Source organism: Malania oleifera, chromosome 5 (assembly GCF_029873635.1).
Source record: "Malania oleifera isolate guangnan ecotype guangnan chromosome 5, ASM2987363v1, whole genome shotgun sequence".
NCBI lineage: Eukaryota > Viridiplantae > Streptophyta > Magnoliopsida > Santalales > Ximeniaceae > Malania > Malania oleifera.
The window spans coordinates 6,980,248-7,006,347 of record NC_080421.1 but is presented as its reverse complement, the minus strand read 5'-3'; the positions used below and the strand labels follow the sequence as shown (position 1 = coordinate 7,006,347).

The following is a 26,100-nucleotide window of genomic DNA, read 5'->3' as shown; positions in this document are numbered from 1 at the left end:
TCTCGCGAATCAAAGCCCTTCTTCTTCTTCCTCAACCAAGAGAGAGAGATCTATTCTTCTTAATTTCTTTGCTTTAAAATTTTAAAATCAACAATTTTTTTTAAATGGGTAACCCATGACCCGCCCGTTTAATAAATGGGCGAGTTAGGTTCTACATGGTTGTAACCCATCTAACCTTGACCCGTTTATGGCCCGATCTGTTTATGACCCAACCTGTTAACGATCCACCCAAACCCAACCCGTGAACCCGTTTTGCCACCCCTACCTCTCTATGAGTCACCCTCTCATTTGGCAAGGACGCTAATTAGTTGGCATGAGGCACTTGTCCCCCATCCCTTCACCTCATGAGACAGGCATCCCCCATCCATTCCACCAAGGAAGCCCTCCAACAAGAACCTTCCAACACATTTCGCCTTTCCGGTATTATTGACCAACTTATTAAAGCCCCTTTTGGCCAATTGCAAGGGCACTTTCATCCACACACCACTCACATCCACGCAATCTGCCCTCCATTATGCCATCCACTTCCTTCAACCATAGCCAAGAGAAAATTTTACCTCTCCTTCTAGCTATTGTGATGGCATGTTGTTGTCCATGCATGTTCTGTTTGTCCCATTAATTTACTGTTCACCATGCATCTTACTTGTGCTTTGGTGTGGAGAGGACAGCAATAGAGTAGGTGCTGACTTAAGCTAGAGCAGTGAGTGAACTGTGAGTATAGGAGTATGTGAGTGCTGAAACAGAGAAGAGGCCAGAGGGAGGGATATAGAAGCAGAGTGCTTGTGTGTGATGGTGTGCACAGGCAGCTCAGTGGGAAGTTTTAGAGCTGAAGATGAGAGAGAAGATAGATAACAGAAGAACTGATGCATGATCACGGACTAAGGTGAACCTCACTGGGATAAATGGAGAATGCAGGCCCTCTGGTTGCTGGTTTATGATAGATGAGATATAGAGTTAAGAGAATTTTAAAGAGAAGATTTTTAAGAGAGCACAAAATTCAAGAACAGATGAGAGAGAGAAACCCAAAAGCTAGAGATGAGAGAGTTAAAGCTAGAAGGAGAGTTACAGGTTGGACAGACAGAGACTGCGATGATGAGAAAGCAGAGGTGCTGTGAGAATTCTAGGGCAAAAGAAGCTGAAAAGAGCACAGAGAGATGAGAGAGAGCCAAAAAGAACAGAGCTGAAAGAAACAGAGAATTGAGAGTTAAAAAAGAGAGTGGATCTGTGCCAGAGCTCCAACAAGCTCCAATAGTGGAGCAGGACAGCAGGTAGAGCACCACGACCATAGGCCACCAGTCATGACTGCCAGGAATAGCAGCCCTCCCTTAGACATGCGGCCACCAGAAGAATGCAGCCAATTTGAATTGAGCCCAATTGCGAATTGACCCAACCTGGTTATCTTTTATTTGTTTTTAATTGACTAATTAGGAAAAGTACTTGAGATCATGGAATAAAAAATTAAGAAAAACATGTGGGTGTTAGGAAAATCAGAAAATTTGAGAAAAAATCTTTTGAAAAATCAGAAAAATCAAAAATTAAAATAAATTGAAAAGGTTGCACAAAATAGGGAAAATATATTAAAATTTATAAAAAATCATAAAAATAGGGAAATCCTTAAAAAAAAAAAAAGGAAAATCAATTTTAACAACTAAGTGTATTTATATACTAAATTAGATACAAGAAGGAGAAAAAGACATTTAAACTTGCTAGCTCTGGAGAAAGAAGGGGCTGAGTTTAGGTAATATCAAATCTATAAAAATCAAGATAGAATATCGTGCTTTAATTAAAGAAGGGGAGCTTAGGCGCAATGGTAAGGTTGTCGCTGTATGATCTAGAGGTTATGGGTTCGAGGTGTGGAAACAGCCTCTTGCAAAAATGCAAGGTAAAGCTGCGTACTATAGACTCATTATGGTCCGCCCCTTCCCCGGACCCCGCATATGAGGGAACTTTGTGCACTAGGCTGTCTTTTTTTTTAAATTAAAGAAGATACCAAAATAAAAAAAAATCATTTTAATGAGCTATTTAAAAAAACCAAATAGATGACTTACTTTTAAAGGCTAAAAATTCGGGAGTCATCCACAGAATTTGAGTCAATAAAGTTGAGTTTGTATTAAAAAAGGGGGGAAATGGAAATATTACAGGAATAGACAACATCCCAATTGGAGTTTGGAATCGCCTAGGTGAAAACAAAATTATATGGTTAACTAATTTATTTAAAAAAATTATAAGAACTAAAAAAATGCTAGATGAATGTAGGAAGAGCGCTTTAATACCTGTATACATAACAAAGGAGATATTCAAAATCATAATAACTATTATGGAACTAAACTCATGAACATACAAAGAAACTTTGGAAAGGGTAATTGAACAAAAGCTAAGGTTAGAAACGAGAGTTTCGAAAATCAATTTTGTTTTATGCTCAAGAGATCAACCATAGAAGTTATGCATCAATTAAGAAGATCATGGAAAAGTTTAGGGTAAAGAAGAGAGACTTGTGCATAGTTTGAGAAAGACTAAGATAGGTACCTGGGGAAGTTGTGGGTTTGAACAAAAGGACTAAGTACAAATATATATGTCATTAAGGTTATCTATGACAAAGTAATGGCTAGTAGTAAGACTAGTCTGAGAAATTTTTAATCACAATAGGTGTACAATTTGCTTTGAGTCCCCTTATACTTTGCGTTAGTGATGGATGTGCTTGGGATATCCAAAATGCAATTCCAAATGGCGTGTTATTTGTCAATGATATTATGTTGATTGATGAAATTGGAGGTGTAGTTGAAAATAAATTAGCATTTTGGAAAGAAGCTTTAGAATCTACTTTTAAGATAAGTAAAAATAAGACAAAATATATAAAAGTAATTTTAGTTTTTTTTTGGAGGAATATTGGACATATGATTAAACTTTATGATTACGAATTACTAGCACTAGTAGATTTTTATACCTTAGACCTATCATGCAAGCTGAAAGAGAAATTGAAGAAGATATTATATATAGAATTAAAGCAGGTTAGGCGTGTTATGTGAATGGAGGATACCCCTAAATTAAAAGGAAACTTCTATAGAACAGTTACAAGAGCAACCATGCTATATGGATTAGAATGATGGACGACTAAGAAACAACATATCCAAAAAGTAAAAGTTGCCTAAATGAGAACACTACAATGAATGAGTGGTAATTCTAAACGATAGATGAAGGAATGAACACATTCATAGTACGTTATGTGTAGAACTTGTACAAGATAAGCTAGTGGAAATATGGAATGATTTGGACCCTTGCAAAGTATGCCTAGTAATGCTGGGGGGGGGGGGGGGGGGGGGAGGGATGAGGTAGGTTGACAGCCCTCCAATTTTTTAAAATGTTGCCCTCATGGTTCGAAATCGCGGTCGCGGGTAACGTCGCATAACGGTTGCGGGTGTCGCAGGTCACGGGAGACGCGGGTGTTACGTAACGAGAAGCGGGCGTAACGGTGGTGAATTTTTTTCACGCATGCACAACCATGCCAAAATTGAAAAATAAGCATGAAATCCATTAATACATGATTTTTAATGAATTTTGAAGGCTTTCATTCAACCTACAAATGCTTTTTAATAGCCATTATAATTTTTATATTAATTTTAGTGCGCTGTTTACAAAAAAAAACATATTTTTTTATAGTTTACATTACTTTAATGAGTAAAAAGATGTAGAAATGTAAGAATCAATTAATTAAAGTCATAAAGTTACTAAAAATGAATCAATACTCAATAGACTCAATACTCAATATACACATTACACATACATGAATTCAAAAAGTGATTAATATCAAATATCAATAAATAGTTGAAAATACATGAATACAATATTACAAATTTATAACATAACACATGTCAACACCAAAAAGAATGATGTGGAGGGTCTTCATAATTTGCATCTGTATCTTAAAATTGGGATGGGAAATTATCTCCCCATCCTTGTGGAAATACATAGTTGAATAAACCCAAGTTTGCGTCATTTCATTGTTGCTCTTGAAAATGTACTGGTGATGAAAATTCTCCTGAATAATGTCTATAAGTTGGGGCAGGGGCTAGCTCTAGGTAGTGTGTAGAAGAAGACTCATTAGATCCTGAGATTCCTGATCCAGTGGGATAAAAATGTGAGTCACGAGATGCATAATGTACATATGCTGGATGAGATCCATATGATTGTGATGATAAACCATCTAAACCAAAGTCGCCAAAACTAGGAACCACACCATATGAATCTTCAATAGAATCACTAGGGTCACCACGAGCACTCCTTCTCCTGGGTTGTGAAGATTGGTTCCCTGGAAGAATACCCAAGTCATAATTTTCAAGTATGTCATGTAGTCCATGAGGATCAGAAGGATATATATCCCTTGCAAATGATGTCCATGTGTCATATCCATAATTATATTCTACACCGCCGCCTCCACCACCACCACTGCCACCCCCCCCCCCAACCCCAGCTCCAGCACCACTATTCCCATCATCATCACTTGGTGAGCTCAAATCAAGATTGTCATCACTTTGTGTACATTCAGGGCTTGAACTTGAATCATCATGCGCGTTTATTGGTGGTTGATCACCTCCTTCTGTAGTACCACCAACTTCTTCATTTAACCAATTTGAATTGTCTTGACTGTCGAGTAGTGGTGTCTCTCTCTCCTCTAACCATTGACTTAAAGGATCATCTTCTTCGAAAATGTAGTCCAAATTGATTGGATTGAAACTCTCTTCAATTTCTCGTTGGCTTCTTCTCATTGTACGTCTTAACTTTAACCTCATGTTGTAATGTACAAAAACAAGTTTTTGTAGTTTCATGTACTTTAATCTATTTCATTATTCAATTTAATATTAGAACAATTCATTATTCAATTTAATGGAACCAATACTTACTTGATTAATAGCCCGAATTTGAGTATTTATATCGGGTACCAACTTGGTTATCACTTTATTTAACTCCATCCATGACTTCTCTATCAACTTCAAGAGAGGGTGGGGCACCATAAAGAAATTGTGGGTTCAAAAAATACCCTATAATTAAATTTAGAAACATATTAATTAATAATTTTGTAATGCAACTATGCATAATTTAAAAGTTAAAATAATAAAAAATTGCATTTGATTTACACTTACCAGCAGCGTGCAAATTTTGGTGCAACTGAAAACTCCACCGGTTGTCAATAATTTTCCAATAGTCTTTGTAAAACCGGCAATCTTTTTGAATGGCCAACTTCGCCCTATCAATTGCCTCGTATATGAAGCTCAAGGTTGGTTTTTCATCACCATCAACCAATTTAAGAACTTTCACTAAGGGTTCTTGCACTTTAATTATATCAAAAGCCTTTAACCAAAACTCTTTGCTTAAGATAATTTTCTTTGAATCATATGCTGGACCTGATTTTGCCATTCCAAACCTTGAGTTTTTCCAAGCATCAGATGTAAACATTTCCCTTAGTGCTTATTTATGCCTGACAATAGTCTCCAAAGCAATGAAATTTGTGGCAAATCAAGTGATGGCAAGGCGAAATAACTCTCTATTATTTGTGAATTTCTTCATGAAATTCACTGTCCATGTGTGGTTGTAAATAAATGAGCTTATTGTTTTTGCATCTTTTAAGACCTTCTTCACGTTACTTTTCTTACCAATATCTTCAAGAATAAGGTATATGCAATGAGCTGCACATGCTGTCTAATAGAGATTGGGCCTCTTCTGCTTTAATAATTTTCCTCCTGCCTTCATTGCAGCTTCATTATCAGTCACTATTTGGACAACATTCTCCTCTCCAATTTCTTCAACCACCTCGTCCATTAATCTGAAAAGAAATTATAGATCCAATAATTACTACTATTTAATTAAAAACATGCAAGTTCATAATACTATTTGCATATACAATAAAAATTAGAAAATTACCTGAAATAATATTCAGTTGTTCTGCTTGGCACATCAGAGGCATCAACTGATTTATGAAACACGGTGCCTCTATCGCAATAAACTAAAAAGTTTCTAATGTGTTTTCTAGTTGATCCTGACCAACCATCACATATAAGGGTTACACCTCTCTCTTTCTAAATTCTAGCAAAAGAAGCTATATAATTTTTCATTTCTTGATGCTCTTGCTCCAAATAAATTTCAAATATCTCATAGGGTGATGGACCCTTCACCCCCTTTCCAATCTCTGCAGCAATATCAAGCATAGGCTGCATAAATGGAGAGTCAGCTACATTCGCTGGAATCCGATTATAAATTAGGAATTTTCCAACTGCTTTTCCTAATTTACTTCTTAAACCTTTCAGTAACTTTGTGTTGATTTTTGGTTGTTTCACACTTTTGCTTCTTTCTAAAATAGGATCCATTGCCTTTAGTTTAGCTTCAGGGGCTGATCCATTGTCGTCCACTACCTCCAACTTCTCGACCACTATAAAATCGAGCTCCTGTTTTATTGAAACCACTGGTAGCACCATTGCCAGAGCCACCTCCCTCTTCATAAATATTACCCCCTCTAGATGTTCTTGCTCGAAATTTTTGTCTCTCTTCCCATTGTTGCTATGATCGTATGCTTCCTTGTCGAGCAAATCTCATACTTTCTTCTTCCAAGTCTTCTTTATCGCTCAAATTCTCAAAATCTCCTCTAATTTGGGCTTCTGCTTCTTCTTGCCTTTTTTGTTTATCTCTTTTCTTCTCAACATACTGTTGTAGATGTTTCATCATTTGTTCTCTGACTTGTGTGGTCACATTTGAGCATCCAGCTACTTGACCTTTTTATGTGCCAAGTATTGTTTCAAGCGTGTAATGCCCTCTTTAATTATCTTCCCACATAACTTACACATAATAACATGTCTATTACCGTCCACCGCAGTACCAAAATGCCATCCAATATCCTCACTAGATAAGTTCTCATTTCCTCTATCACGTGACATATTGATAGACTTAATTTGATGATCTCTACACAAAACATAGAAAAAATACAAAGTTACAACCTTTCTAAAAAAAATGACAAGAATAATATTATAATTAGTAATTTAGTAAATATTGAATAATAAGTACTAAATAGTCCTTCTAATTTTAAATATTTATTACGTAAAAATAAAATATAATATTTGATTAAAAATAATAAGTAATGTTTAATTTATTTTTATATTTAAATAAGCAAAATTATAAATATTAGATATTTTATTACAAAAAAATATATTCCTTTATCTTTAAAAAGATATTTTCATTATTTTTTGTAACTTGATTTTATTTTCATTTATAACTATAAGAAATTAACATTGTAATTTTAAAGGTGGAAAAGACTTGCTCTACTTTCATATACATCACAACATCACTAATAGAGATCCATACAGTACAAATTGACTATTTAATTTTTTAAGCATTTTCTCAGTTTATGGATTAAAATAAATTTTTTCTACAAATTCCACTAGTAAACTAGTAATTAGTAAAAAGCTGAATTATTAATATAATAACTATTAGGTTAAAAATTTTTTTATTAAGTTATCAATTTTTACTTTATTTGATAACTAAAAACAAAAAATAGATCATGTAACGATTTATTTTATCTAATTTTAAATTTAAGGTCAAAATGATGTTTTAAAACTTAAAAAATATTTTATAAATAGGAAAAATGTGATGAAACTAAATTTTCCTAATTACCTTTCAAAAAATATAAGACAATTAAAATATTTATAAATTAAGAAAATTTTATTTTACATAATTATTATTGTTTTCTAATTTTTTACTCTATTAAATTACTCTTTTCGTTAATTCAATTTAACAAACATAATTTACAACAAATTATAATAAAAAATAAAAAAAAAAAACATAATAAAAAGTTTAAGATGTGGGAGATTTCTGATCTTTGAAAAAAAAAAAAAAATAACAAAAGCTACATCTATGGGCAAGGCATAAGACTAGAAAAGAGTATTTTTTGTACTAATGTTGTATCTTGGAAGTCTGTAACCATAATACTATTACTAATAGTGTCAGCTTTCAAAAAATGTTAATGCAATACCATATAGATGAAATTGATATTGTATATGATTATAATAACTTATAAGAAAAAAAATGCTGTTAGGGGAAATAATTATGCAAAATGTTGTTTTACTCTTACAAATATAAAATAGCATAGAAATAGAACATGAGAAATTGTCCACCCCATATTTTTGGAATGCCATGTCACAGTCATTTATATTAAAATAATATATATTTTATATGCAATGAAACCAAAAAGAAAGAAAGAATATGTATGCCGATTTGGAAGAATGAATAAAAGTATGTTAATCAAAACTGAATATGACATGCTTAAATTGTTTAGGAACCAATTTGCATATTAAATGAATCTGAAATTTTAAAGCTTATCTCATACGCTGAGATTAATATTTTACTCTATTAAATTACTCTTTTTTTTTTTAATTCAATTTAACGAACATAATTTACAACAAATTATAATTTTAAAAAAAAAAACATAATAAAAAGTTTAAGATGTGGCCATGTGGGTGTTGAGTGTTACTGAAATTTTAAAGCTTATCTTATACGCTGAGATGAGCAGAGGCCAAAGAGTCTAAGACTCTGAGTGAGACCAAGAGAGGGGAGGCGACTCGGAGGACTAGAGGAGCCTCGAAGCCTCTAAGCTTCGTGCGACGACTGGCGAAAGGCTGGCTGGTGGTGGCGAGTGCGACGACTGGCGGAGGCTGCCGAAGGGCTATCAATGACTCCAAGCTCCGTGCGACAACTGGCAGAGGGCTGGCTGGTGGTGGCGAGTGCGACGACTGGCGGATGAAGCTGCCTTCGACCACTCTCAAGCTTCAAAGAACTTAGTTAGGATTAGGATTCAAGAAGGCTAGACCAAGGCTGCGAAGATGAGTAGATCAGCTCAGGCTTCGAAAGAGTGAAGGCGTGAAGCCTTCTTATAGCTTCGGCAGCTCGGCCAACAAAACTTCAAGGTAAGTTTTTTTGCTCTTTGAATGTTAGATTTAGGTAGATTGAATGGCAGATGAGAGCTTGGGACTCGGGAAAGGGGGAAAGGAACACTGCGCAGCAGAAAGGAGAATCTGCAAGTTGTTGGTATGTAACAGTCCGTAACGGACCGTTACGGAGTGTAACGTTGGGGTAACAGCCGTTACGGAGACGTAACGGCCGTTACGGCTGTGAATTTTTTCCGAACCGCATTATCGGCCCGTATTGGTTTCGGAGCCCTTGATTTACGTTACGTGGCCGTTATTTAAAACCATGGTTGCCCTAGATCATGTGGAATGGTGAAAATTGAAAGATGTTGCCCTAGATCATGTGGAATGGTGAAAAAGGATTCATGTAGCGACAACCCCCCATGTAAGAATGAAGGCTTGGTTGTTGTTGATATTGCTCGACTAAATCCTCTTCTTTAAATTGCTTCACTTCATTATATTATGGATGTTAAGGACAAATTTATACGGTAAGTTAGTTGATATTATCTAGTCAGCTGATTTTAAATTTACCAAACCTTCTTAGCACAATCATCAAATGGTAGCCCAGGCACACAGCCTTCCAATGGACCAAAAGAAACACTCAAATCGCACCCTTCTATTAAAAACCAATATTGGGCCACCATATCCCCTTTTCAAAACATCTTTCTTTTCTCTAATCTCAGTGGCAGGATACATATTGGCATTCCAATACTTCTAGATCCTAGTATTTGAAAACATAAAGAAAATGCATTTCCCCGTTAAAGCAGTGGCTGTAAAAACAATTGATGCCCTGAGGAATGGTACCTCACCTACTGACTAAGGAACAATAGTTGTGCAAAGAAGTAGCCATTTCTTTTCAAATAAGTTATCTTTATCTTCAACAGAAAACGGTCCCTAGCCCTTCACACAACTGGTGATAATTGTAAACAAGAGCAAAATGCTATGCCCAAATGCAAAATCATGATTTGACAGTCAGCGTTGTCTTTACAGATGCAAGAACATCATGATGGATTATGTTAATTCCTCCCCTATCAAAGAATCAAACATGTAAAGGGCAGAAAATAGAATATACGCCTGACTACATGCAAAAAATAAGAAACATTCACTCACATTGCTTTAGGGTTTGAAATCTCCAAGAAATCTTTTGTGTGGGGTTGCAGTTTAACATAAGTCCCTTTTGGGAGGGTCACATTTTTCACTCGCACAATATCTCCCTCTTGTAAAAGCATGTTCTCCATCATCTAAAAGACATCATTTCAAATAATACAACAGGAATTAAACGCCAAGAAGTTAACAGCTAAACTGACCAGTAGACTCAGGCTTGTAATGGGAAGCATACAATCATAGAAATTTGGATGCCTACCCAATATGGCATATAGATCATGCCCTCTTCTGCAATGAACTCTAGAACACCACAGTGAGAAATCCTCTCAGCACCATCATTGCGAAGCTCAAACAGCATTGGATAATCAATATGAAGTGATGCTGCAGGATTAAATTTTGGTGCCTTTTATATTGCGAAACCAAAGTGCATAAGAATTATGTAGAGCAAATGCAATCATAAATTATCCATGAAAATACTAACCGAGGCGATCAAGGGCTGATGGAGGCATAATAACTGAAACAATTTACACAGAAACAGGATCAAGAAAGATTGAACAAGACATTAGTTTGACATTGACAGTAAATATTAGTTTGAGGTCTTACTTTTATCACCACTTTCTATTTGTGGCTGCAATATAGAGACAGAAAAGATGGAGTCAGAACCATGGATAAATAATGAAGAACATATCAACATCTAGATGGCACACATCTAAAATGAGCGCATGCATGCACGTGCAAGAGAAAGAGAGAGAGAGACAGCAGACATAAAGACAGGATGCAAATGGCATAATTACAACCCCCACTCCCTCCCCCCCACCAAAAAACCCCCAATTATATGCTTCAGAGCACAACAATGAACTAGCAGGCTTGCAAAGTCTACTGTAAAAGGTAGAAAATTACATCCAAGTAGAAGGTCTTGCAATTGAGAGGTTCAGAGATACCAATGGCATCATAACCACCCCTCTTTAATGCTTCAGAGCGTAATTTTCCAAACTCTTGCATGCTGTAAAGGTTGGTTCATTTTTTTATCATTATGCAGCCACAAATTTTCGTGAGGATACAAGAGACTAAAAAATTTGATTAACCTCATAGGACAACACAAGCCTCAAAGCAAAAAAGACTACCTTTAACACCTTTCTGAACCTAAACTCACGAGCCTATACTTCACAAGTCAATAATTTTTATATTTTAAAGCAAAATAAGATGTTTGTTCAAGTGTACTTTATGGCTGTATCTAAGAAATTTAGAAGCCAAATTCTTTACATTAATCACACAATTAAATCCTTTAACACAACATTAACCTCTATTTTTTCTCTTTTTTCAAATAGCTACACAGGTAGATTCAAGTCAAAAATAAAAAGGTTCTGAAATATCAGTATACATATGCTGCTCATTATCAATTTTCTGTTTTAAATGTTATTATATAGTTTTTTAATGTAAAATAAAATAAGGCCTAGTCCTCATAGTCTTATTTCCATGAAATTATCAAATTTCTCGTCAAATTTTCTGCTGTCCATCTCCCTCAAAATTGAAATGGCAGTCAATTTCTTTCTTACAAAATTTCCTTAATTCTGTCAAAATTTCAATGAATCAACCAAACTTTATCGAAATCTCAAAATTTGGAGAAAAAGTTTGAAATTATAACTGTAGAAGTAAATTTCCTTGAATTCAAAAGTGAGATTTAACACAAAGTGAAATTCCTCTCTTAATTCATCTTATTTTTTATTGAAAAAATTATTACAAGAATTTTTAAATCACTCAAAAAAAATTTAAAATTTAGAAATTAGAAACAATTTTATATTTAACCATTTATGCCAAAATTATCTTTATTTGTATAAAAAAAAATATGTAACTGATTTATTGATTTCATATATATTAACTGAATATGTTTAATTTAAGTATTATATTATAGCTACTGCACCTCATAAACAAATACCTGTCATTGATGCCTTTAATTTATAATATGTTCTACAACTTGCATTGTTGTGTCATTTCTAAAGTTCCATAAAAGAATTGCATGTTTCACTACTAATTTTCGTCATTTTTTTAAATCTAAATTGACATCAAAATTGAAATTTTCATCGAAATTTCTAAAATTCTAAAGCTTCGAAAATTTAGTTGAATCGAAATTTAAGACCTTGCTAGTCCTAAACCCTTATCTTTAAATATCACCTCTTTTGTGATGAGATGCCTTGCCAACATTTTTTTTGCCTTTTACATTGCAGTACAGTAAGGGGTCATGGTTTTCTTTTTATTTTTAACAAAAATGAAGTAAATCAAGTGATTACAAGTCTACAACAAATCTTATAATTCAACATTAACAATGATGATGAGGAATCCATCCAAACCTTGTCAATGAAAGATGCCGGGTAACATCGATACGTTTGCTCAAATGACGTTCCATGGTATCCATATCCATCAAAAAACTGTAACAACACCAGTAAGAGTGAAAAATGACAAGGTGCATGTGTAATAAATTATAAATAGTCTAAGCAAACTTTGGTGACAATCAAAGCATACATATAGAACTTACATTTAAGTAAACTAATCCTAAAAATAAAAAATAAAAAAATAAAAAAGGGCAGCCCGGTACACAAAGCTCTCACGTATGCAGGGTCCGGGGAAGGGGCGGACCACAATGGATCTATAGTACACAGCCTTACCTTGCATTTTTACAAGAGACTATTTCCACACCTCGAACCCATAACCTCCAAGTCACACGGCGACAACCTTACCGTTGCACCTAAGCTCCCCTTCAAACCAATCCTTAAAATTTTTAAACTAAAAATTGATTGATGTAGAAAACAAAAATCCAAGATGGAACATAGAAGCAAAAATAAAATAATTTTCAAGACACCCATTGTAAACTTTTTCCGAGAAAGGAAAATATGCTTCCATTCTATTATGGCATAGCATTGAATGTAAATATGCCTCCAAAATTTTATTTTCCCTATTTTTCCCACTAGATGAGAATGAACAATTCCTTTGTACAATTTATAGAGGCTTTAAAAACCAGATCATTTATAAAAATTTAAAGCAATTGAACAAGAAAAATAAAACTATTTAGGATTCTTTCACTGTTCCACACAAACAATTCTGCATGACAAAAGGAAAAATGAAGGATCAAATAGTCAAACACTATCGGTTTCAAGCCCCAAAAAATCTGCACAAAAACTTCTTAAGTGGCAATGCAAAAACTATGTTCATTAAATTAATACAAATTTCCACGACAGGATTGAATATCAGACATGTCATTCTGTGACTTAAAATCTAAGGGGATTCCCAGAAACAGTTTCCAAGCTTGAACAAGGAAATTCTACCACCACAAAACATACCATTTCTACTGAGTCTGGATTGTCACACAATGCAATCAGCCTTCCAAGCTCCCTATGAGAAAAGCACATCTACCATGGTGAGTAATAAATAGCAAACTCAATAACCAAAGAAAAAATATTGCAATACCACAGACAATTATAAAGAAAATCTCACTGTTTTTCCACATTGAACAACTAATGCTCAGATTTTCTGATGTAAACATAAAATTTTGAACAATTCTCAAGCCTTTACTATTTATGAGAATTATTTGCATTCAGCAAGCCTCAATATAAGTACTGAACTCTGTTTAGCGGGTAGGCTACACATTTTTTATTTTTTTAAAAAAAAAAAATCAAATATTACATTTGTATCTTCTAACCACTAACTGAACAAAAGAAAAATAGGGGTGGGAAACTTAAGGGGCCGTTTGGTATCACTGTTAAAAATTGGAGAAACAAAAACCAAAAACTAGAAACAGAAACTAAAAACTAAAAACCAACAACCTGTTTGGTTAACATTTATAAAACTAATACAAAAAAAAAATTTAATTAAAAAATGCTCATTTCCATATTTAAATCAAAATATTATAAAAATATGATTAAAATAATAAAATTACAAATAATACACATTAAAAAAATAAAATTTATTATAATTATTTTACATAACTGTTTTACTTTCAAAATTTATCTTACAATAAAAATTTTATTGAACATGACAATTGAAAAATAGTAAAAGTATTTTGTAATTGGGTTCATTATTATTTTTTAAAATTTATATACATATTTATTTCAATTATCAATGATTTGAAAGGCCCTTTTCAGGTGCACCTTGAGGCGTTTTAGGCCAAAAACGCTCCAAGGCGTATGTGAAAAGGTGTAACTCCATAAAAGCGTACGCATCAGGCAAAAAGGCGTATGTCTCAGACAAAAACCCTCGCTTTTTACGCTTCAGCTTCAAGGTGTACGCCTTTCCAGAACCCAAAACACACTGAAACCCTATCCTCCCTCTCTCCCGCGAAGCTTCTTCTCCTCTGCTTTGTCGACGAAGCCTTTGCTCTCTCTTCGAAGCCTCGACAAAGCTCGACTAAGCCTCTGCTCTCTCTCGAAACCTCGACGAAGCCTCTGCTCTCTCTCGAAGCCTCGATGAAGACTCTGCTCTCTCTCGAAGCCTTCGACGACGCCTTTGCTCTCTCTTTCGAAGACTCGACAAAGCTTCTACTCTCTCTCGAAGCCTCTGCTCTCTCTTTTGAAGCCTCGACAAGCTTGACGAAGCCTCTGCTTTCCTCTAGCTCCTTCTCCCTCTCTGACGATTCCTCCAAGCTTCTCGTCTCTCTCCGATGAGTCGTGGATCCCTTCCAATTTGATCTGCCTCTGAATTTGGTCATTTAGTTTTATATTCTTAGAAATTAGTGGAGGATGCTTTAATTTGGTTTTTCTCTTCTTTTAGTAATGTGGCCATGCTTATTTTTTAACATGTATTATTTGTGTTCATAATGTAAAATTGGCTTATATGATATTTAAATATTATATTTTCTTTTTTTCTCCATTATTCTAAAATTTTTTTAATTTTTTACTATATATAAAATTGATTTTATTTATTAATTATTTAAAAAAATACAGTCCCAAAAGACTTACGCCTCAATGCCGTGAGGCTTACCCCTCACCTCAATGAGGGTAAAACGCCTCACCTTACACCTTCGCCTTTTAAAACACAATTAATTATATTTAAATTTATATGATCATTTAATTTTTATTTTAATTTAAAAGCATATAAAATGAATAATTGAATCCAAAAAAATTATTTTTGGATATTAAAATTTCTGGCAACAAGTTGCCAAAACACCTGAAAACCAGCAACAGAAGAGAAAACTGACAACAGAAGTGCATTTTTATAATCTAGTTTTTCCCTGTAGAGAAACAGAAAACAAGAAACAACAATAATACTCAACAGACCCTAACATAGCCAAGTGTCATGAGCTAAGCTTGTTTAGGGCATTATGCTTGCCTGTGACCGCTTGTCTCGTGTACTTAGGATGGGTTTCCATCATGTAAATACTAGTGTAGGGTTATTTTTTGCTAGTAGTTTATTTGTATGCCAAATATGGTAGTATGATTCCTCAGTCACTTTGATAATTCCTAGTGTCAGAATAATAATTACATAAAAACCACTTTAGTGGAAGGTGAGTGTTCATCAGTCATTGTAAAACTCACTAACTATTGTCAACGTGTTTAGCCTACTTGCCTCCCTCACTAAACACACAATGTCAACGGAGGTGTTGTTAATGAATTGTGTAGATTCAATGTTTACTGCTTGTTTGCCACTGCTTTCATGAATGGTTACTATTTTGACTGTCATTTGATTGAATGCTAATGAAAGTGTTTCGTGAATGAATGTTGGTAAGTGATAGGCTGGCTAGTCAAACAAGAGTGCTTTAGCTAGCGCCGCACAACCCTTTCACAACAGTGTGAAAATAATCGAACCGTGACACTTGGTATCAAAGCCAGTTGCTACGAGAATTCAGTTACCTTCGTTGTGGGATTTGGAAAGCTTTGGTAAGTGACCATGGCACCAAACAATGCTGAGAGGATCAACGTGCTGGAAGCACAGGTTGAGGCAACAACCAATACTGTGGCCGCAGAGGTGGCCTAGATGAGAGAACTTGTTGATGAAGTAATGGGGTCACAAAAGCATCAAGCAAGTTTGCTAGGTGAGATGTTAGAGGACTTTCGCCATATAGTGGAAACTTTGCAATCTCGAATGGTGGATCTAGATGCAAAACTAAATCTAATGGTTCTTGCTATGGGGAACTCCAACACTCCAGAAGTTAGCAAAACCAAGGTACCAGAACCCAAGACGTATGGGGGTGCCCGTGATGCCAAGGAGTTAGAGAACTTCTTGTTTGATGTGGAGTAGTACTTTTGCACTGTAAGGATGGCCTCAGAACAGGCAAAGGTGAATACTACAACCATGTACTTGGTTGGTGATGTCAAACTGTGGTGGCGTACCAAGTACAAAGATATTGAAAATGGAAGCTGTGTAATCGATGGTTGGGCAGACTTGAAGAGAGAGCTCAAGGCCCAATTCTTTCCTAAGAATATTGAGTATAACGCAAGGAGAAAGCTAAGAGATCTCAAGCATTTGAGGTCAATCATGGAATATGCGAAACAATTTTCTGCTTTAATGTTGAATATACGGGACATGTAGGAGAAGGACAAGTTGTTCTATTTTCTTGAGGGGATGAAACAGTGGGCAAGGACAGAACTTTATAGGCAAAGAGTTCAAGACTTGTCTACTTCACAAGCTACTGCAGAACACTTGACTGACTACGCTGGTGATGATACTGTTTCGTCCAAACAGTTTGGCGAAGAGGGAAACAGTAAAGTCTTTCACAAAAAGCAAACCCAAGAGTGGGGGAGCCGACTCTAAATCATCAACCTCAAAGGAAGCTTCGTCGTCTCAAGGGTTCAACACACCCAATGAGAAGGGGAAGAGTAAAATTCCGTGCTACTTGTGTGGTGGATCTCACAGAGTGAGTGAGTGTCAACACAAGGGATTACTCAATGCCTTACAAGCTTCCATTTTAGGAAAAGTGGTGGAAAGCGAGGAGGAAGAGAATGATGCCCTAAGGGTAGGTTCAATGCGGCTGGTGAGCGCATTGGAAAAGCAGGAAAAAGCACCGAAAGTTGCACAAGCAAAAAGGTTAATGTTTGTGGACTTGAGGATAACTGGGAAGAGTACCCGCGCTATGGTGGATACAAGGGCGGGGGGCTACTCATAATTTTGTTTCACAATTGGAAGCATGGAGACTCAACTTATCCTTAGAGAAGGATACTGGACGCATGAAAGCAGTGAACTATGTAACCCAGCCTACTCTAGGAATAGCCAAGCAAGTGACTGTAAAGCTTAGACAGTGGGAAGGTCATGCAAATTTCACAGCGGTGCCATTGGATGACTTTCCATTCATTCTAGGAATGAAGTTCCTAAGGGGGACGAGGGCAGTGCTGATGCCTTCGACCGACTCCCTTTGTCTGATGGGAGATCACTCGTGCATGGTGCAAGTCATTGCAACGAAAGGAGACGACGGGAAGTTCCTTTCAGCCATACAATTCAATGAGAGATTGAGTCAGGGTGAGCAAACACATCTAGCCACGGTGGTGGTAGACAAAGAAGTAGGCCAAGAGCTGAAACCTATGACCATCCAAGCAATGTTGGAGGAGTATAAGGAGGTGTTGTTCGATAAGGTGCCTCACAATTTGCCTTCACGACGGACTATGGAGCATGAGATCGAGTTGTTATCAGCAGTGAAACCACCTGCTAAAGGGCCATGTCGGATGGCGCCTCCAGATATAGTAGAGTTGGGGAAACAGCTTGATAAATTGGAAGCAGAATGTGTTCGTCCTTCCAAAGCACTATTGGAAGAATCGGTGTTGTTTCAGAGGAAACATGAAGAGCATCTACGGAAGGTGTTCGACAGGTTGAGGGGAAACAGTCTGGATGTGAAGAAAGAGAAGTGCTTTTTCGCTCAGTGGAGCAACAAATTCCTTGGTCATGTGGTTGAAAAAGCTCGTATCCAAAGGGGTATGGAGAAGGTAAGGATGATAAAAGAACGAAAGATCCCCACTACAATGAAGGAGTTGCGTTCCTTTCTTAACCTTACTAGATATTGCAGGAAGTCCGTTAAGGGGTATTCGTGAAGAATGACTCCAATGACAGGACTACTGGGGAGGTATTATTGGCTGCACACGCGGGATGATGTGGTTGATTATACCAAAACTTGTCTCACTTGCCAACAAAGGAGGAGCGGAAGAAGTATGGTACTTTCATGGCCGAACCAAAGTACTGTTTGGCAAAAGAGATGACACAATTGTTCCTTGTGACCATTGTGAAACACTGGGTATTCCCCAAGTTATTGTCTGTGACTGAGACTTAATGTTCACTGACAACTTCTTAACAGAATTTTTCAGGATATTTGGGTCACATCTTGACATCTCTTCGAGTTACCACCGATAGATAGACGGACAGATGAAGAGATTCAGAGAGCTGCTAGATGAGTACTTTCGCCATTTTGTCAACGACAACCAGAAGAATGGCGTGCAACTACTTGATGTGACTCCATTCTGCAGGAATGCCCAAAGGAGCTCAACAACCAACAAGAGAACTTTTGAACTTGTTGTAGGCCAGCAGCCGCTGTTACCTCACACAGTGGGCGAACCTTACAGATGAAAGAGTCTCAGGGCGTACATCTTCACCAGAGAATGGAGACAGAATGCAAAGTTTGCCCAAGCCTATCTGAAGAAAGCTTCTAAGCAGATGAAGTGGGCAGATCAGGGGAAAAGACCGCAATTTCATGTCAACTGCCTCAAGTCGTTCAACACCGACACCAATGACCTGAGCAGAAGTCAATCCAACAGAACAGAGTTGAAGACAGTGCAACCTGACAAACGTGAAGTTGAAGAGATCCTTACAAACAGAAAGTTCATATTCTCAAGGAAGAAGCGGCAGAAGTTCCTAGTGAAGTGGAAATGCCTTGATGACAAAGAAATCAGCTAAATTTCTGCAGAAGATATGAAACCGTTCGTGGACAAACTTGAAGTGTACCTACCACCAAAGTCTACGAGGATGTTGACCGCATAAGTGAGAGAGAATATCATGAGCTAAGCTTGTTCAGGGCATTATGCTTGCCTATGACCACTTGTCTCGTGTACTTGGGATGGTTTTCCATCATATAAATACTAGTATAGGGTTATTTTCTGCTAGTAGTTTATTTGTATGCCAAATAAGGCAGTATGACTTCTCGATCACTTTGATGTTTCCTAGTGTCAGGATGATAATTACATAAAAACCTCTTTAGGGGAGGGTGAGTGTTCATCAGTCATTGTAAAACTCACTAGCTATTGTCAACGTGTTTAGCCTACTTGCCTCCCTCGCTAAACACACGATGTCAACGGAGGTGTTGTTAATGAATTGCGTAGATTCAATGTTTACTGCTTGCTTGCCATTGTTTTCATGAATACTTACTGTTTTCGCTGTCATTTGATTGAATGCTAATGAAAGTGTTTCGTGGATGAATGTTAGTAAACAATAGGCTGGCTAATTAAACAAGAGTGCTTTAACTAACCCGCATAGCCCTTTCACAACGGTGTGAAAATAGTCGGACCGTGACACCAGGGTAAGTAATTTACTTCTACTAACTCAAAAAAACAAACATTATGTTTTTTGTTTTTTCAACAAAAGGTGTTATAAAGGGAGGGAGGAAGAAGAACGAATGCAAAAAGGAGGGCAAGAAATTCTACTAGATCAACTAAACCAAAGTTTTAAAATAAAAGAAAAAAGAAAACCGTAATGAAACTAAGCTCTCCAATCCCTACGTATATCCACCAAAACCACTCCCTTAACGAAACCCTTAGCTAAGCTCTCCAATCCCTATGTATATCCACCAAATCACTCCCTCAACGAAACCCTTAGTGGAACAGTAAAACTAAACCAGAAAGATGAGCGTCCTCCAAACCAAATTAGAGAGAATCACTTGCCACTTCAAAAATCCTGATTTTTAAGCTCCCACGACATAAATCACACAACTGCAAAAGCAGAATGATACAAAAAATTGTAAATGTTATTCCAGTTTACCCTAATTTCTTAGGCAACAAAAGCAAGGTTTGTAAACCATCCTTGCACCTCTCTCCCCCTTTCAAAACACACATATGCGCAGTTGTATATAGATGTGTGTGTGTGTGTGTGTGTGTGTATCATCAATAGTGAACATAGCAAATTATTTTTAAAAAAATTCTACTCATGAAATTAAACAGCATTTTAGTGAAATATTCCATCATTTGAACCACTGACATTACGGTGTACATCGCGAAACTAAAAACAATTCAATCCAATAGAATTTATTCAAAAATTAAAAGCAAAAACTAACGAAGATGAGAAACCGAGGAATGAACAGATCTAGCAGTGTGTACAGTGGAAAAAACTGAAATAAGCTAGGGAAATTGCCCTACCGACTGAGGAGAACGAAGAATCAACTTGCGAAGTTCTGATCTTGAACGATCGATTGATAAAGATAGAGATTGGAGAGTTGAAGGTACAAACCCTTAGTCGTCCTAAGAATTTAAGAGACAGTTGACAAGGCGATGTTGTTGCTGCCAGAGGTCCAGAGGAACTAGGAGAACTAAAGATGCGCTCCGTTGCGTATTACGCACGCGAAGTCAGCAGCAGCCACGTTTGCACCAGGGCTTTTGCTCGCTGAGTGGCTATCGTGGGCTATTTGGAATGGCCCAAGTGAGGCCCAGATCCTTGAGGGGACTAAGGCAAACTTGGAGTGGGTTTTATACCCAGGCCCAGATACCAATGGAAATGTCCAAACTTTTTAGGCCCTTAACCAAAATGGGCCCAGCATGGGCCTTTTGTGTTTAACCCACCTTGGCATTTGAATTTTTCATTTAGGTTTGTGGGATTTTGAATAAATTATTATAAGAATTTTATTTAATTTTGTTATAAATTGAAATTTAGAACTTGAAATTCCTATTTCTAACACTATCTAAGGGTTCACTTGTTTTGTGAAATTGTGTTTTGTAAAATTAGATTAGACCAAGATAATTGTGTTTTGTGATTTATCTATCATTAGTAGTACACAAGATAATGTTGTGAGTAAAATTGTATTATTATTATTATTATTATTATTATTATTATTATTATTATTATTATGAAAAACCTTTAGAGTCTGTATAAAATTTTTATCTTGTTTCTAGTTTCCAAAATTTGTATTAATAAGGTATACAGTCAAGAGTTTATTTAATTGTGTAAAATAGTTCTTGTTTTATTTTTAGATTTCAATAACTATGAAAAAAAATTGATTTTTTTTAAATTATATAAAGTAATATTTTCTTGAACTTGTATGGATTTGAAAAACTCAACATAAACCAGAGTTCAAGATCTGAATCATACTCCCATATGCAAAGTCAGAAGTCAAAACCCTCAAAAATAATTAAAAAATTATTTTCTAAATTGCCTATATAAATTTAAAATTTTGAAAATAAAATGAAATTTCTGTAATTATTCAAAAAATTAGAAATTAAAAATAAAACTATTTCCATAAGTAAATAATATAGAAAAATATATATATTATTGTTTATTCATTTTATACAAATATTGTAGAACTAAAAAATTAGTTTAACTTTTTCACATTTTTTAAAAAAATGATAATAAAAAAAAATTATTTTTCATAACTAAACATGTCCTTAATGTTCATATTAGTAGTGGGAGAAAGTGGGGAAGGGCAAGCCACCTCTAGCTTACCTGGATGGAATAAAGGGTCTTCCCCTTGGCAATTGACATGCCTTAAAGAGTTTAGCAAGTCTAGCCTACTATAGACCACATGCACTCTAATGGTGTTGTGCTGTTTGATTTTGAATTGATTTGTACTTGAAATTTATTTCGATATTGCGGTCTTTGACATTGAATTGATTTGTATTAGAAATTTATTTCATGGCGATTCGCATTAGTTTACACAACGTATCAAAGTCTAAAAATAGTTTAAAGATTATGAGATTTCATTTTCACTTATATTATTGTCAAAAAAAAATGTATTTATTTACGTTACGATTTTTATTGTTTTTTGTTATTGATTTTCGGTTATTTGCAAAAACACTAAATAACAAATTTTATGTTTTCAATTGTTTCGACAACTTGTTGCAAAAATATTTTAGAATTTAAAATAAATTTTTTTGAATTAAATTATTCATTTTATGCATATTTTTAATTCAAAGTTAAAATATAATATATATATATATATGATGTTATATATTTTTAATTTATAATTAAAATAAAATATCCATAATTTTTAAAAAATAAAAATAATGAAGCCATTTACCAAATATTTTTACTATTTTAAAATTGTCATATACATTAAGATTGTTCTAATAAAGTGAATTTTGAAATATAATAATTAAGTAAAATAATTATGATAATTTGTATTTGTATTATAGTATTAAATTTTTAATATGTAAAATATTTACAATAACATATATGTTTTATTATAGTATTTTAAATTTGTATTATTTTGTAATTTATTATTTTAATCATATTTTAATTATTATTTGATTCAAGAATAAAAATGAACTTTTGTTTAACTAAGATTTTAATAATTTTTAGTTTTAGAAATATAATAATCAAATAGGTTACTGTTTTTTAGGTTTTAGTTTTAATTTATAAAATTTTTAGATTTCATTTTTTGTTTCCATTTTCATATTTTTTGATAGAGATACCAAACAACCCCTTACTTTTTTAATATTTTCAAAACTAAAATAATCTTCTAATTGAATAGTGCGTACAAAGTGTGTAATGACCCATAAATGTCTATACGATTAAATAATAATAATAAAAAAATAAAATTGTTCATTAAGTTAATATCAATACGAAGGTGTTTCTCTTAAGGATCATTGATTCCACGTTTGATGCTTAAGAAATATTTTATCTTAACTAGTGTTCAATGACCATTATAACTCAATCGCTCCCTAGAGGTCGATCTGGTCAAAATGTAATTTCATAAGATAAATAAGGTAGATGTTAGAACCCAAAATATGAAAAATGGGTTTAAATATTAAGAGAGGGGTAAAATTGGAAATTCTAGGTCAAAGGGTTATAAAAGGAAATTTCATTTGCTTCCTCATTAAGAAATCTCAATTATCTCTCTCTCTCTAAACCTCTCCCTACTCTTTCTCTCTAGAATTCTTCGTCGATCGTTGACGGAATCGGGAAACGGAAGCTACCACGAGGATCGTGGAAGGATTCTCTACAACTTCTATGGATCGGAATCTCGTTTCGGAGATTTTCGGGTTTCGACGTAAAATCGAGGTAAGGCTCGGTTTTCAATTCTAATCCTGTAGATTTGTAGGTAACTGTCTTGTGAACATATTATGTACTGTGATTTGTAGGTTTTAGAACTCGATTCGCTGTTTAGGGACCTTGGAGGTCGGGATTTGCTTACGGGGTTAAGATAAGGGGAACTATATTTATATTGGTTATTTTTTAAATCGGACTCAGTGAAACTGTGGTCCACGGTCCTGTGTGTGTTTTGGATACTCATTTGGGGGGATCTAACGGGGAAAACTATGAGTTTTTTATTATTACAATTTTGGGAAAAAGAGGGTGACGAGCTGAATCCCAAGTTTTGTTGAAAACCGAGTATATGTGTGATTTATACTATGATATTAGGATGGTCGTGCCTTGACTTTGTTTAAACAGTATTTGTTTGGAAAACCATAATTTAGATTACCAAATGAGTGTGGTTTGTTTGGTTATATGAGCATGCATGTGTGTGTGATATGTTGAAATGCTAGTAGGAACAAGGTTCCGAAATTGTCCCAGGTACTGAGAGTGTCCAGCTCTATTTCTGAGGGCGTGTTATCGCTTGTCATGTAGGTAAGAGTGTCCTGCTCTATATTCGAGGGCGTGAGCCTATTCCGACAGATCAGGCTGAAGGGTGTGGATCCACCAGTTTAGCGTCGGTACGATGCCATGGGAGTCGGGGATTAGCTATGTGCCGGTGGCGTCGTGTTCGCGGGGTTGGCTACGGGCCAACGCCGTATGTCGCGGGCCGGCTTCGGGCCGAAGAGTGTGATGACACTAAGGATTACTGATCATGTGCATGTATTGTGATGGGACTGCGTATAAATGGCCGTCGTATGTGTGCGTGTATGCACTGTGTAAATTAGTACTGGAATGCATTTAACTGCGTGTATGTTGTATCATGATAACACTCAAATGTCACACACCGATATAACTAAGAGGTGTCTCACCCCTACTGTACGTACATTTTTACAGGTCTTTCGGGTAACTAGAACTAGCGTCCTGGTATAGGGAGCATAATGGTAGGTGTACTACGTTAGCACTTGGATAAGTGTTAGGACTGTTGTTTTGTTAGGTTGCCATTTTGAGTTGTATTTGGGCACCCAGTTTGTACGTTTTGTTAGAGTCGCGTTCTACTCTTGTATAAACTCTGGTATGGTATTGCATATGTTGATATAGAATGACTTTTTCCGCTGCGTATAAGATTATGATTGGATGTGTTTAAGGTGCCTCATCCTTTGTACTGTATCTGTGATGATTTGTATGATACAAGGACAGGTTAGATTATATTTTCACCCTCGGGTCCCATTTTCGGGTTCAGGGCATGACAGTAGATACTATTTGTACACGTAAATAAGTATATATACATAAAATAATATTTTGATTGACATAATTTATAATAATAATAATAATAATAATAATAATAATAATAATATAAGTATCTTATGTGGACCACATGATCGTGTAGGGTCCACATGAGTCTCGAAATTGTGTGAGATCCACATGAATCCCCAAGTAGGACCCAAAAGACCATGTAAGGACTATTGGAGTTACGTATGACCTACTTGGGTCTTGAAGTGATGTAGGACCCACAAGACCGTATAAGGCTCATATGAGTTTTTGAAATTCAAATTTAATTTTTCTTTCATAATAAATACTAAAACATAACTTAAAAATAATAACAATGATAATAATAATAATAAATAATAATAATGATTTCAAAAAAATTTAATTAATTAATTAATTAAGTAAATTAATTAAATAGGAGTGTCGACAAACACTTTAATTTTCCCCACATGTACTCTCATCTCATACCTCATATCCCAAGCTCATCTCATGTTCATTACATGTACATTCCTTACTTATTCATTTATTTTTAAAAAAATTATAATTTCATTAATCTCCCGATACTTTTATAAATTTTATTTTCTTCTCCAAAATTTTTTATAAATAGGAAGCTTTCAACTTTCATTTTTTATAAAAAGTTTTCAAAAGAAATGAAGGATTCGTGAGTGAAAGAATTAGTAATAGAGAAAAAAAAATTATTATAATTAAAATTCTCACTTACCCGCTATTTCCAATCTCATTTTCAAATATATTCGTGGTGACCATTTCACAATGTTAAGAAAGAGTAAGTAAATTTGATTATGTTAGATTTTTATTAAAATTTATCCCCGAGTTTATTTGTAAGTAAATTTTGATTATTTTAGTTATTTTCATAAAATTTTCCTGAGTTTATTTAATTATACAAGTTTTATCTTTAATATACTTGCGTTTATTTTTTAATTAAGAAATGTTTCAAATCCCTCAGGTATTTTTTAACATTAATTTATATTCAAAAAAAATATTTTTAACATGAAAATCGTGTGGCATGAGTTTATTTATACGTTGCATATTTCACGAAAATATGAGTAAATATGACATGAGTTTATTTTTACGTTACGTAAAAATGATATCTTCATGATATTATTTTAATAGCATAAATTATATGTTAAGATGTTTTCAAAACCCCTTATGACTCAGAAGATATGTAAAACTACGAATGTTCGGTACCATAACTTAAAATTTAAACGGATCAGAGTGCACTCATACTGTTTACAAAATGGTTTTATATGACAATGGATTTCTCCTAAGTGCACACCTGAGGCGGATCAGGGCTTAATAGAGAAAATCTCACTTAATGATAATGTACGTTGATTTAATTTAGCCGCCCAGTCAACTAAGACCATTTTTTGAACTGTACAACCCAATCATAGAGGTAAATATGACTTACGATTAATAGACCTAAAGGTAGTTTTTACAATATATGTATATACATATTTAATTACGTGTATAAAACTATTAATGATTTGAAGGAAACACATAAGGAATATGTGTATACATATAT

General features: G+C 34.8%; 2 protein-coding genes across 3 annotated transcripts in view; both read right to left on the bottom strand.

Moving 5' to 3' along the window:
- Window positions 1-20,597, bottom strand: part of LOC131156431 (uncharacterized) — a 31,012-nt gene extending 10,415 nt beyond the window's left edge. Inside the window, exons 1-7 of the mRNA XM_058110117.1 lie at window positions 20,366-20,597; window positions 13,385-13,436; window positions 12,398-12,475; window positions 10,653-10,677; window positions 10,531-10,563; window positions 10,309-10,430; window positions 10,056-10,186 (exon numbers count right to left, since the gene is read on the bottom strand). Coding sequence (XP_057966100.1) covers window positions 10,056-10,186; window positions 10,309-10,430; window positions 10,531-10,563; window positions 10,653-10,677; window positions 12,398-12,475; window positions 13,385-13,387 — 392 coding nt within the window. The 5' untranslated portion in view covers window positions 13,388-13,436; window positions 20,366-20,597. The remainder of the gene's footprint in view (window positions 1-10,055; window positions 10,187-10,308; window positions 10,431-10,530; window positions 10,564-10,652; window positions 10,678-12,397; window positions 12,476-13,384; window positions 13,437-20,365) is intronic.
- On the bottom strand, window positions 4,899-7,973 carry LOC131156432 (uncharacterized). 2 transcript variants are annotated; one of them, XR_009136997.1, is made up of 3 exons: window positions 5,917-7,973; window positions 5,139-5,818; window positions 4,899-5,036 (listed from the first exon to the last, which is right to left on the bottom strand). XR_009136997.1 is itself a non-coding variant. In XM_058110118.1 (2 exons), exons 1-2 carry the CDS (start codon window positions 5,449-5,451, stop codon window positions 4,954-4,956), a joined length of 396 nt encoding a protein of 131 aa, XP_057966101.1. In that variant the 5' UTR covers window positions 5,452-5,818; the 3' UTR covers window positions 4,899-4,953. The 2 variants fall into 2 exon arrangements, 1 of the variants encoding a protein (XP_057966101.1); XM_058110118.1 differs by lacking the exon at window positions 5,917-7,973.
- Window positions 20,598-26,100: the final 5,503 nt, after the last annotated feature.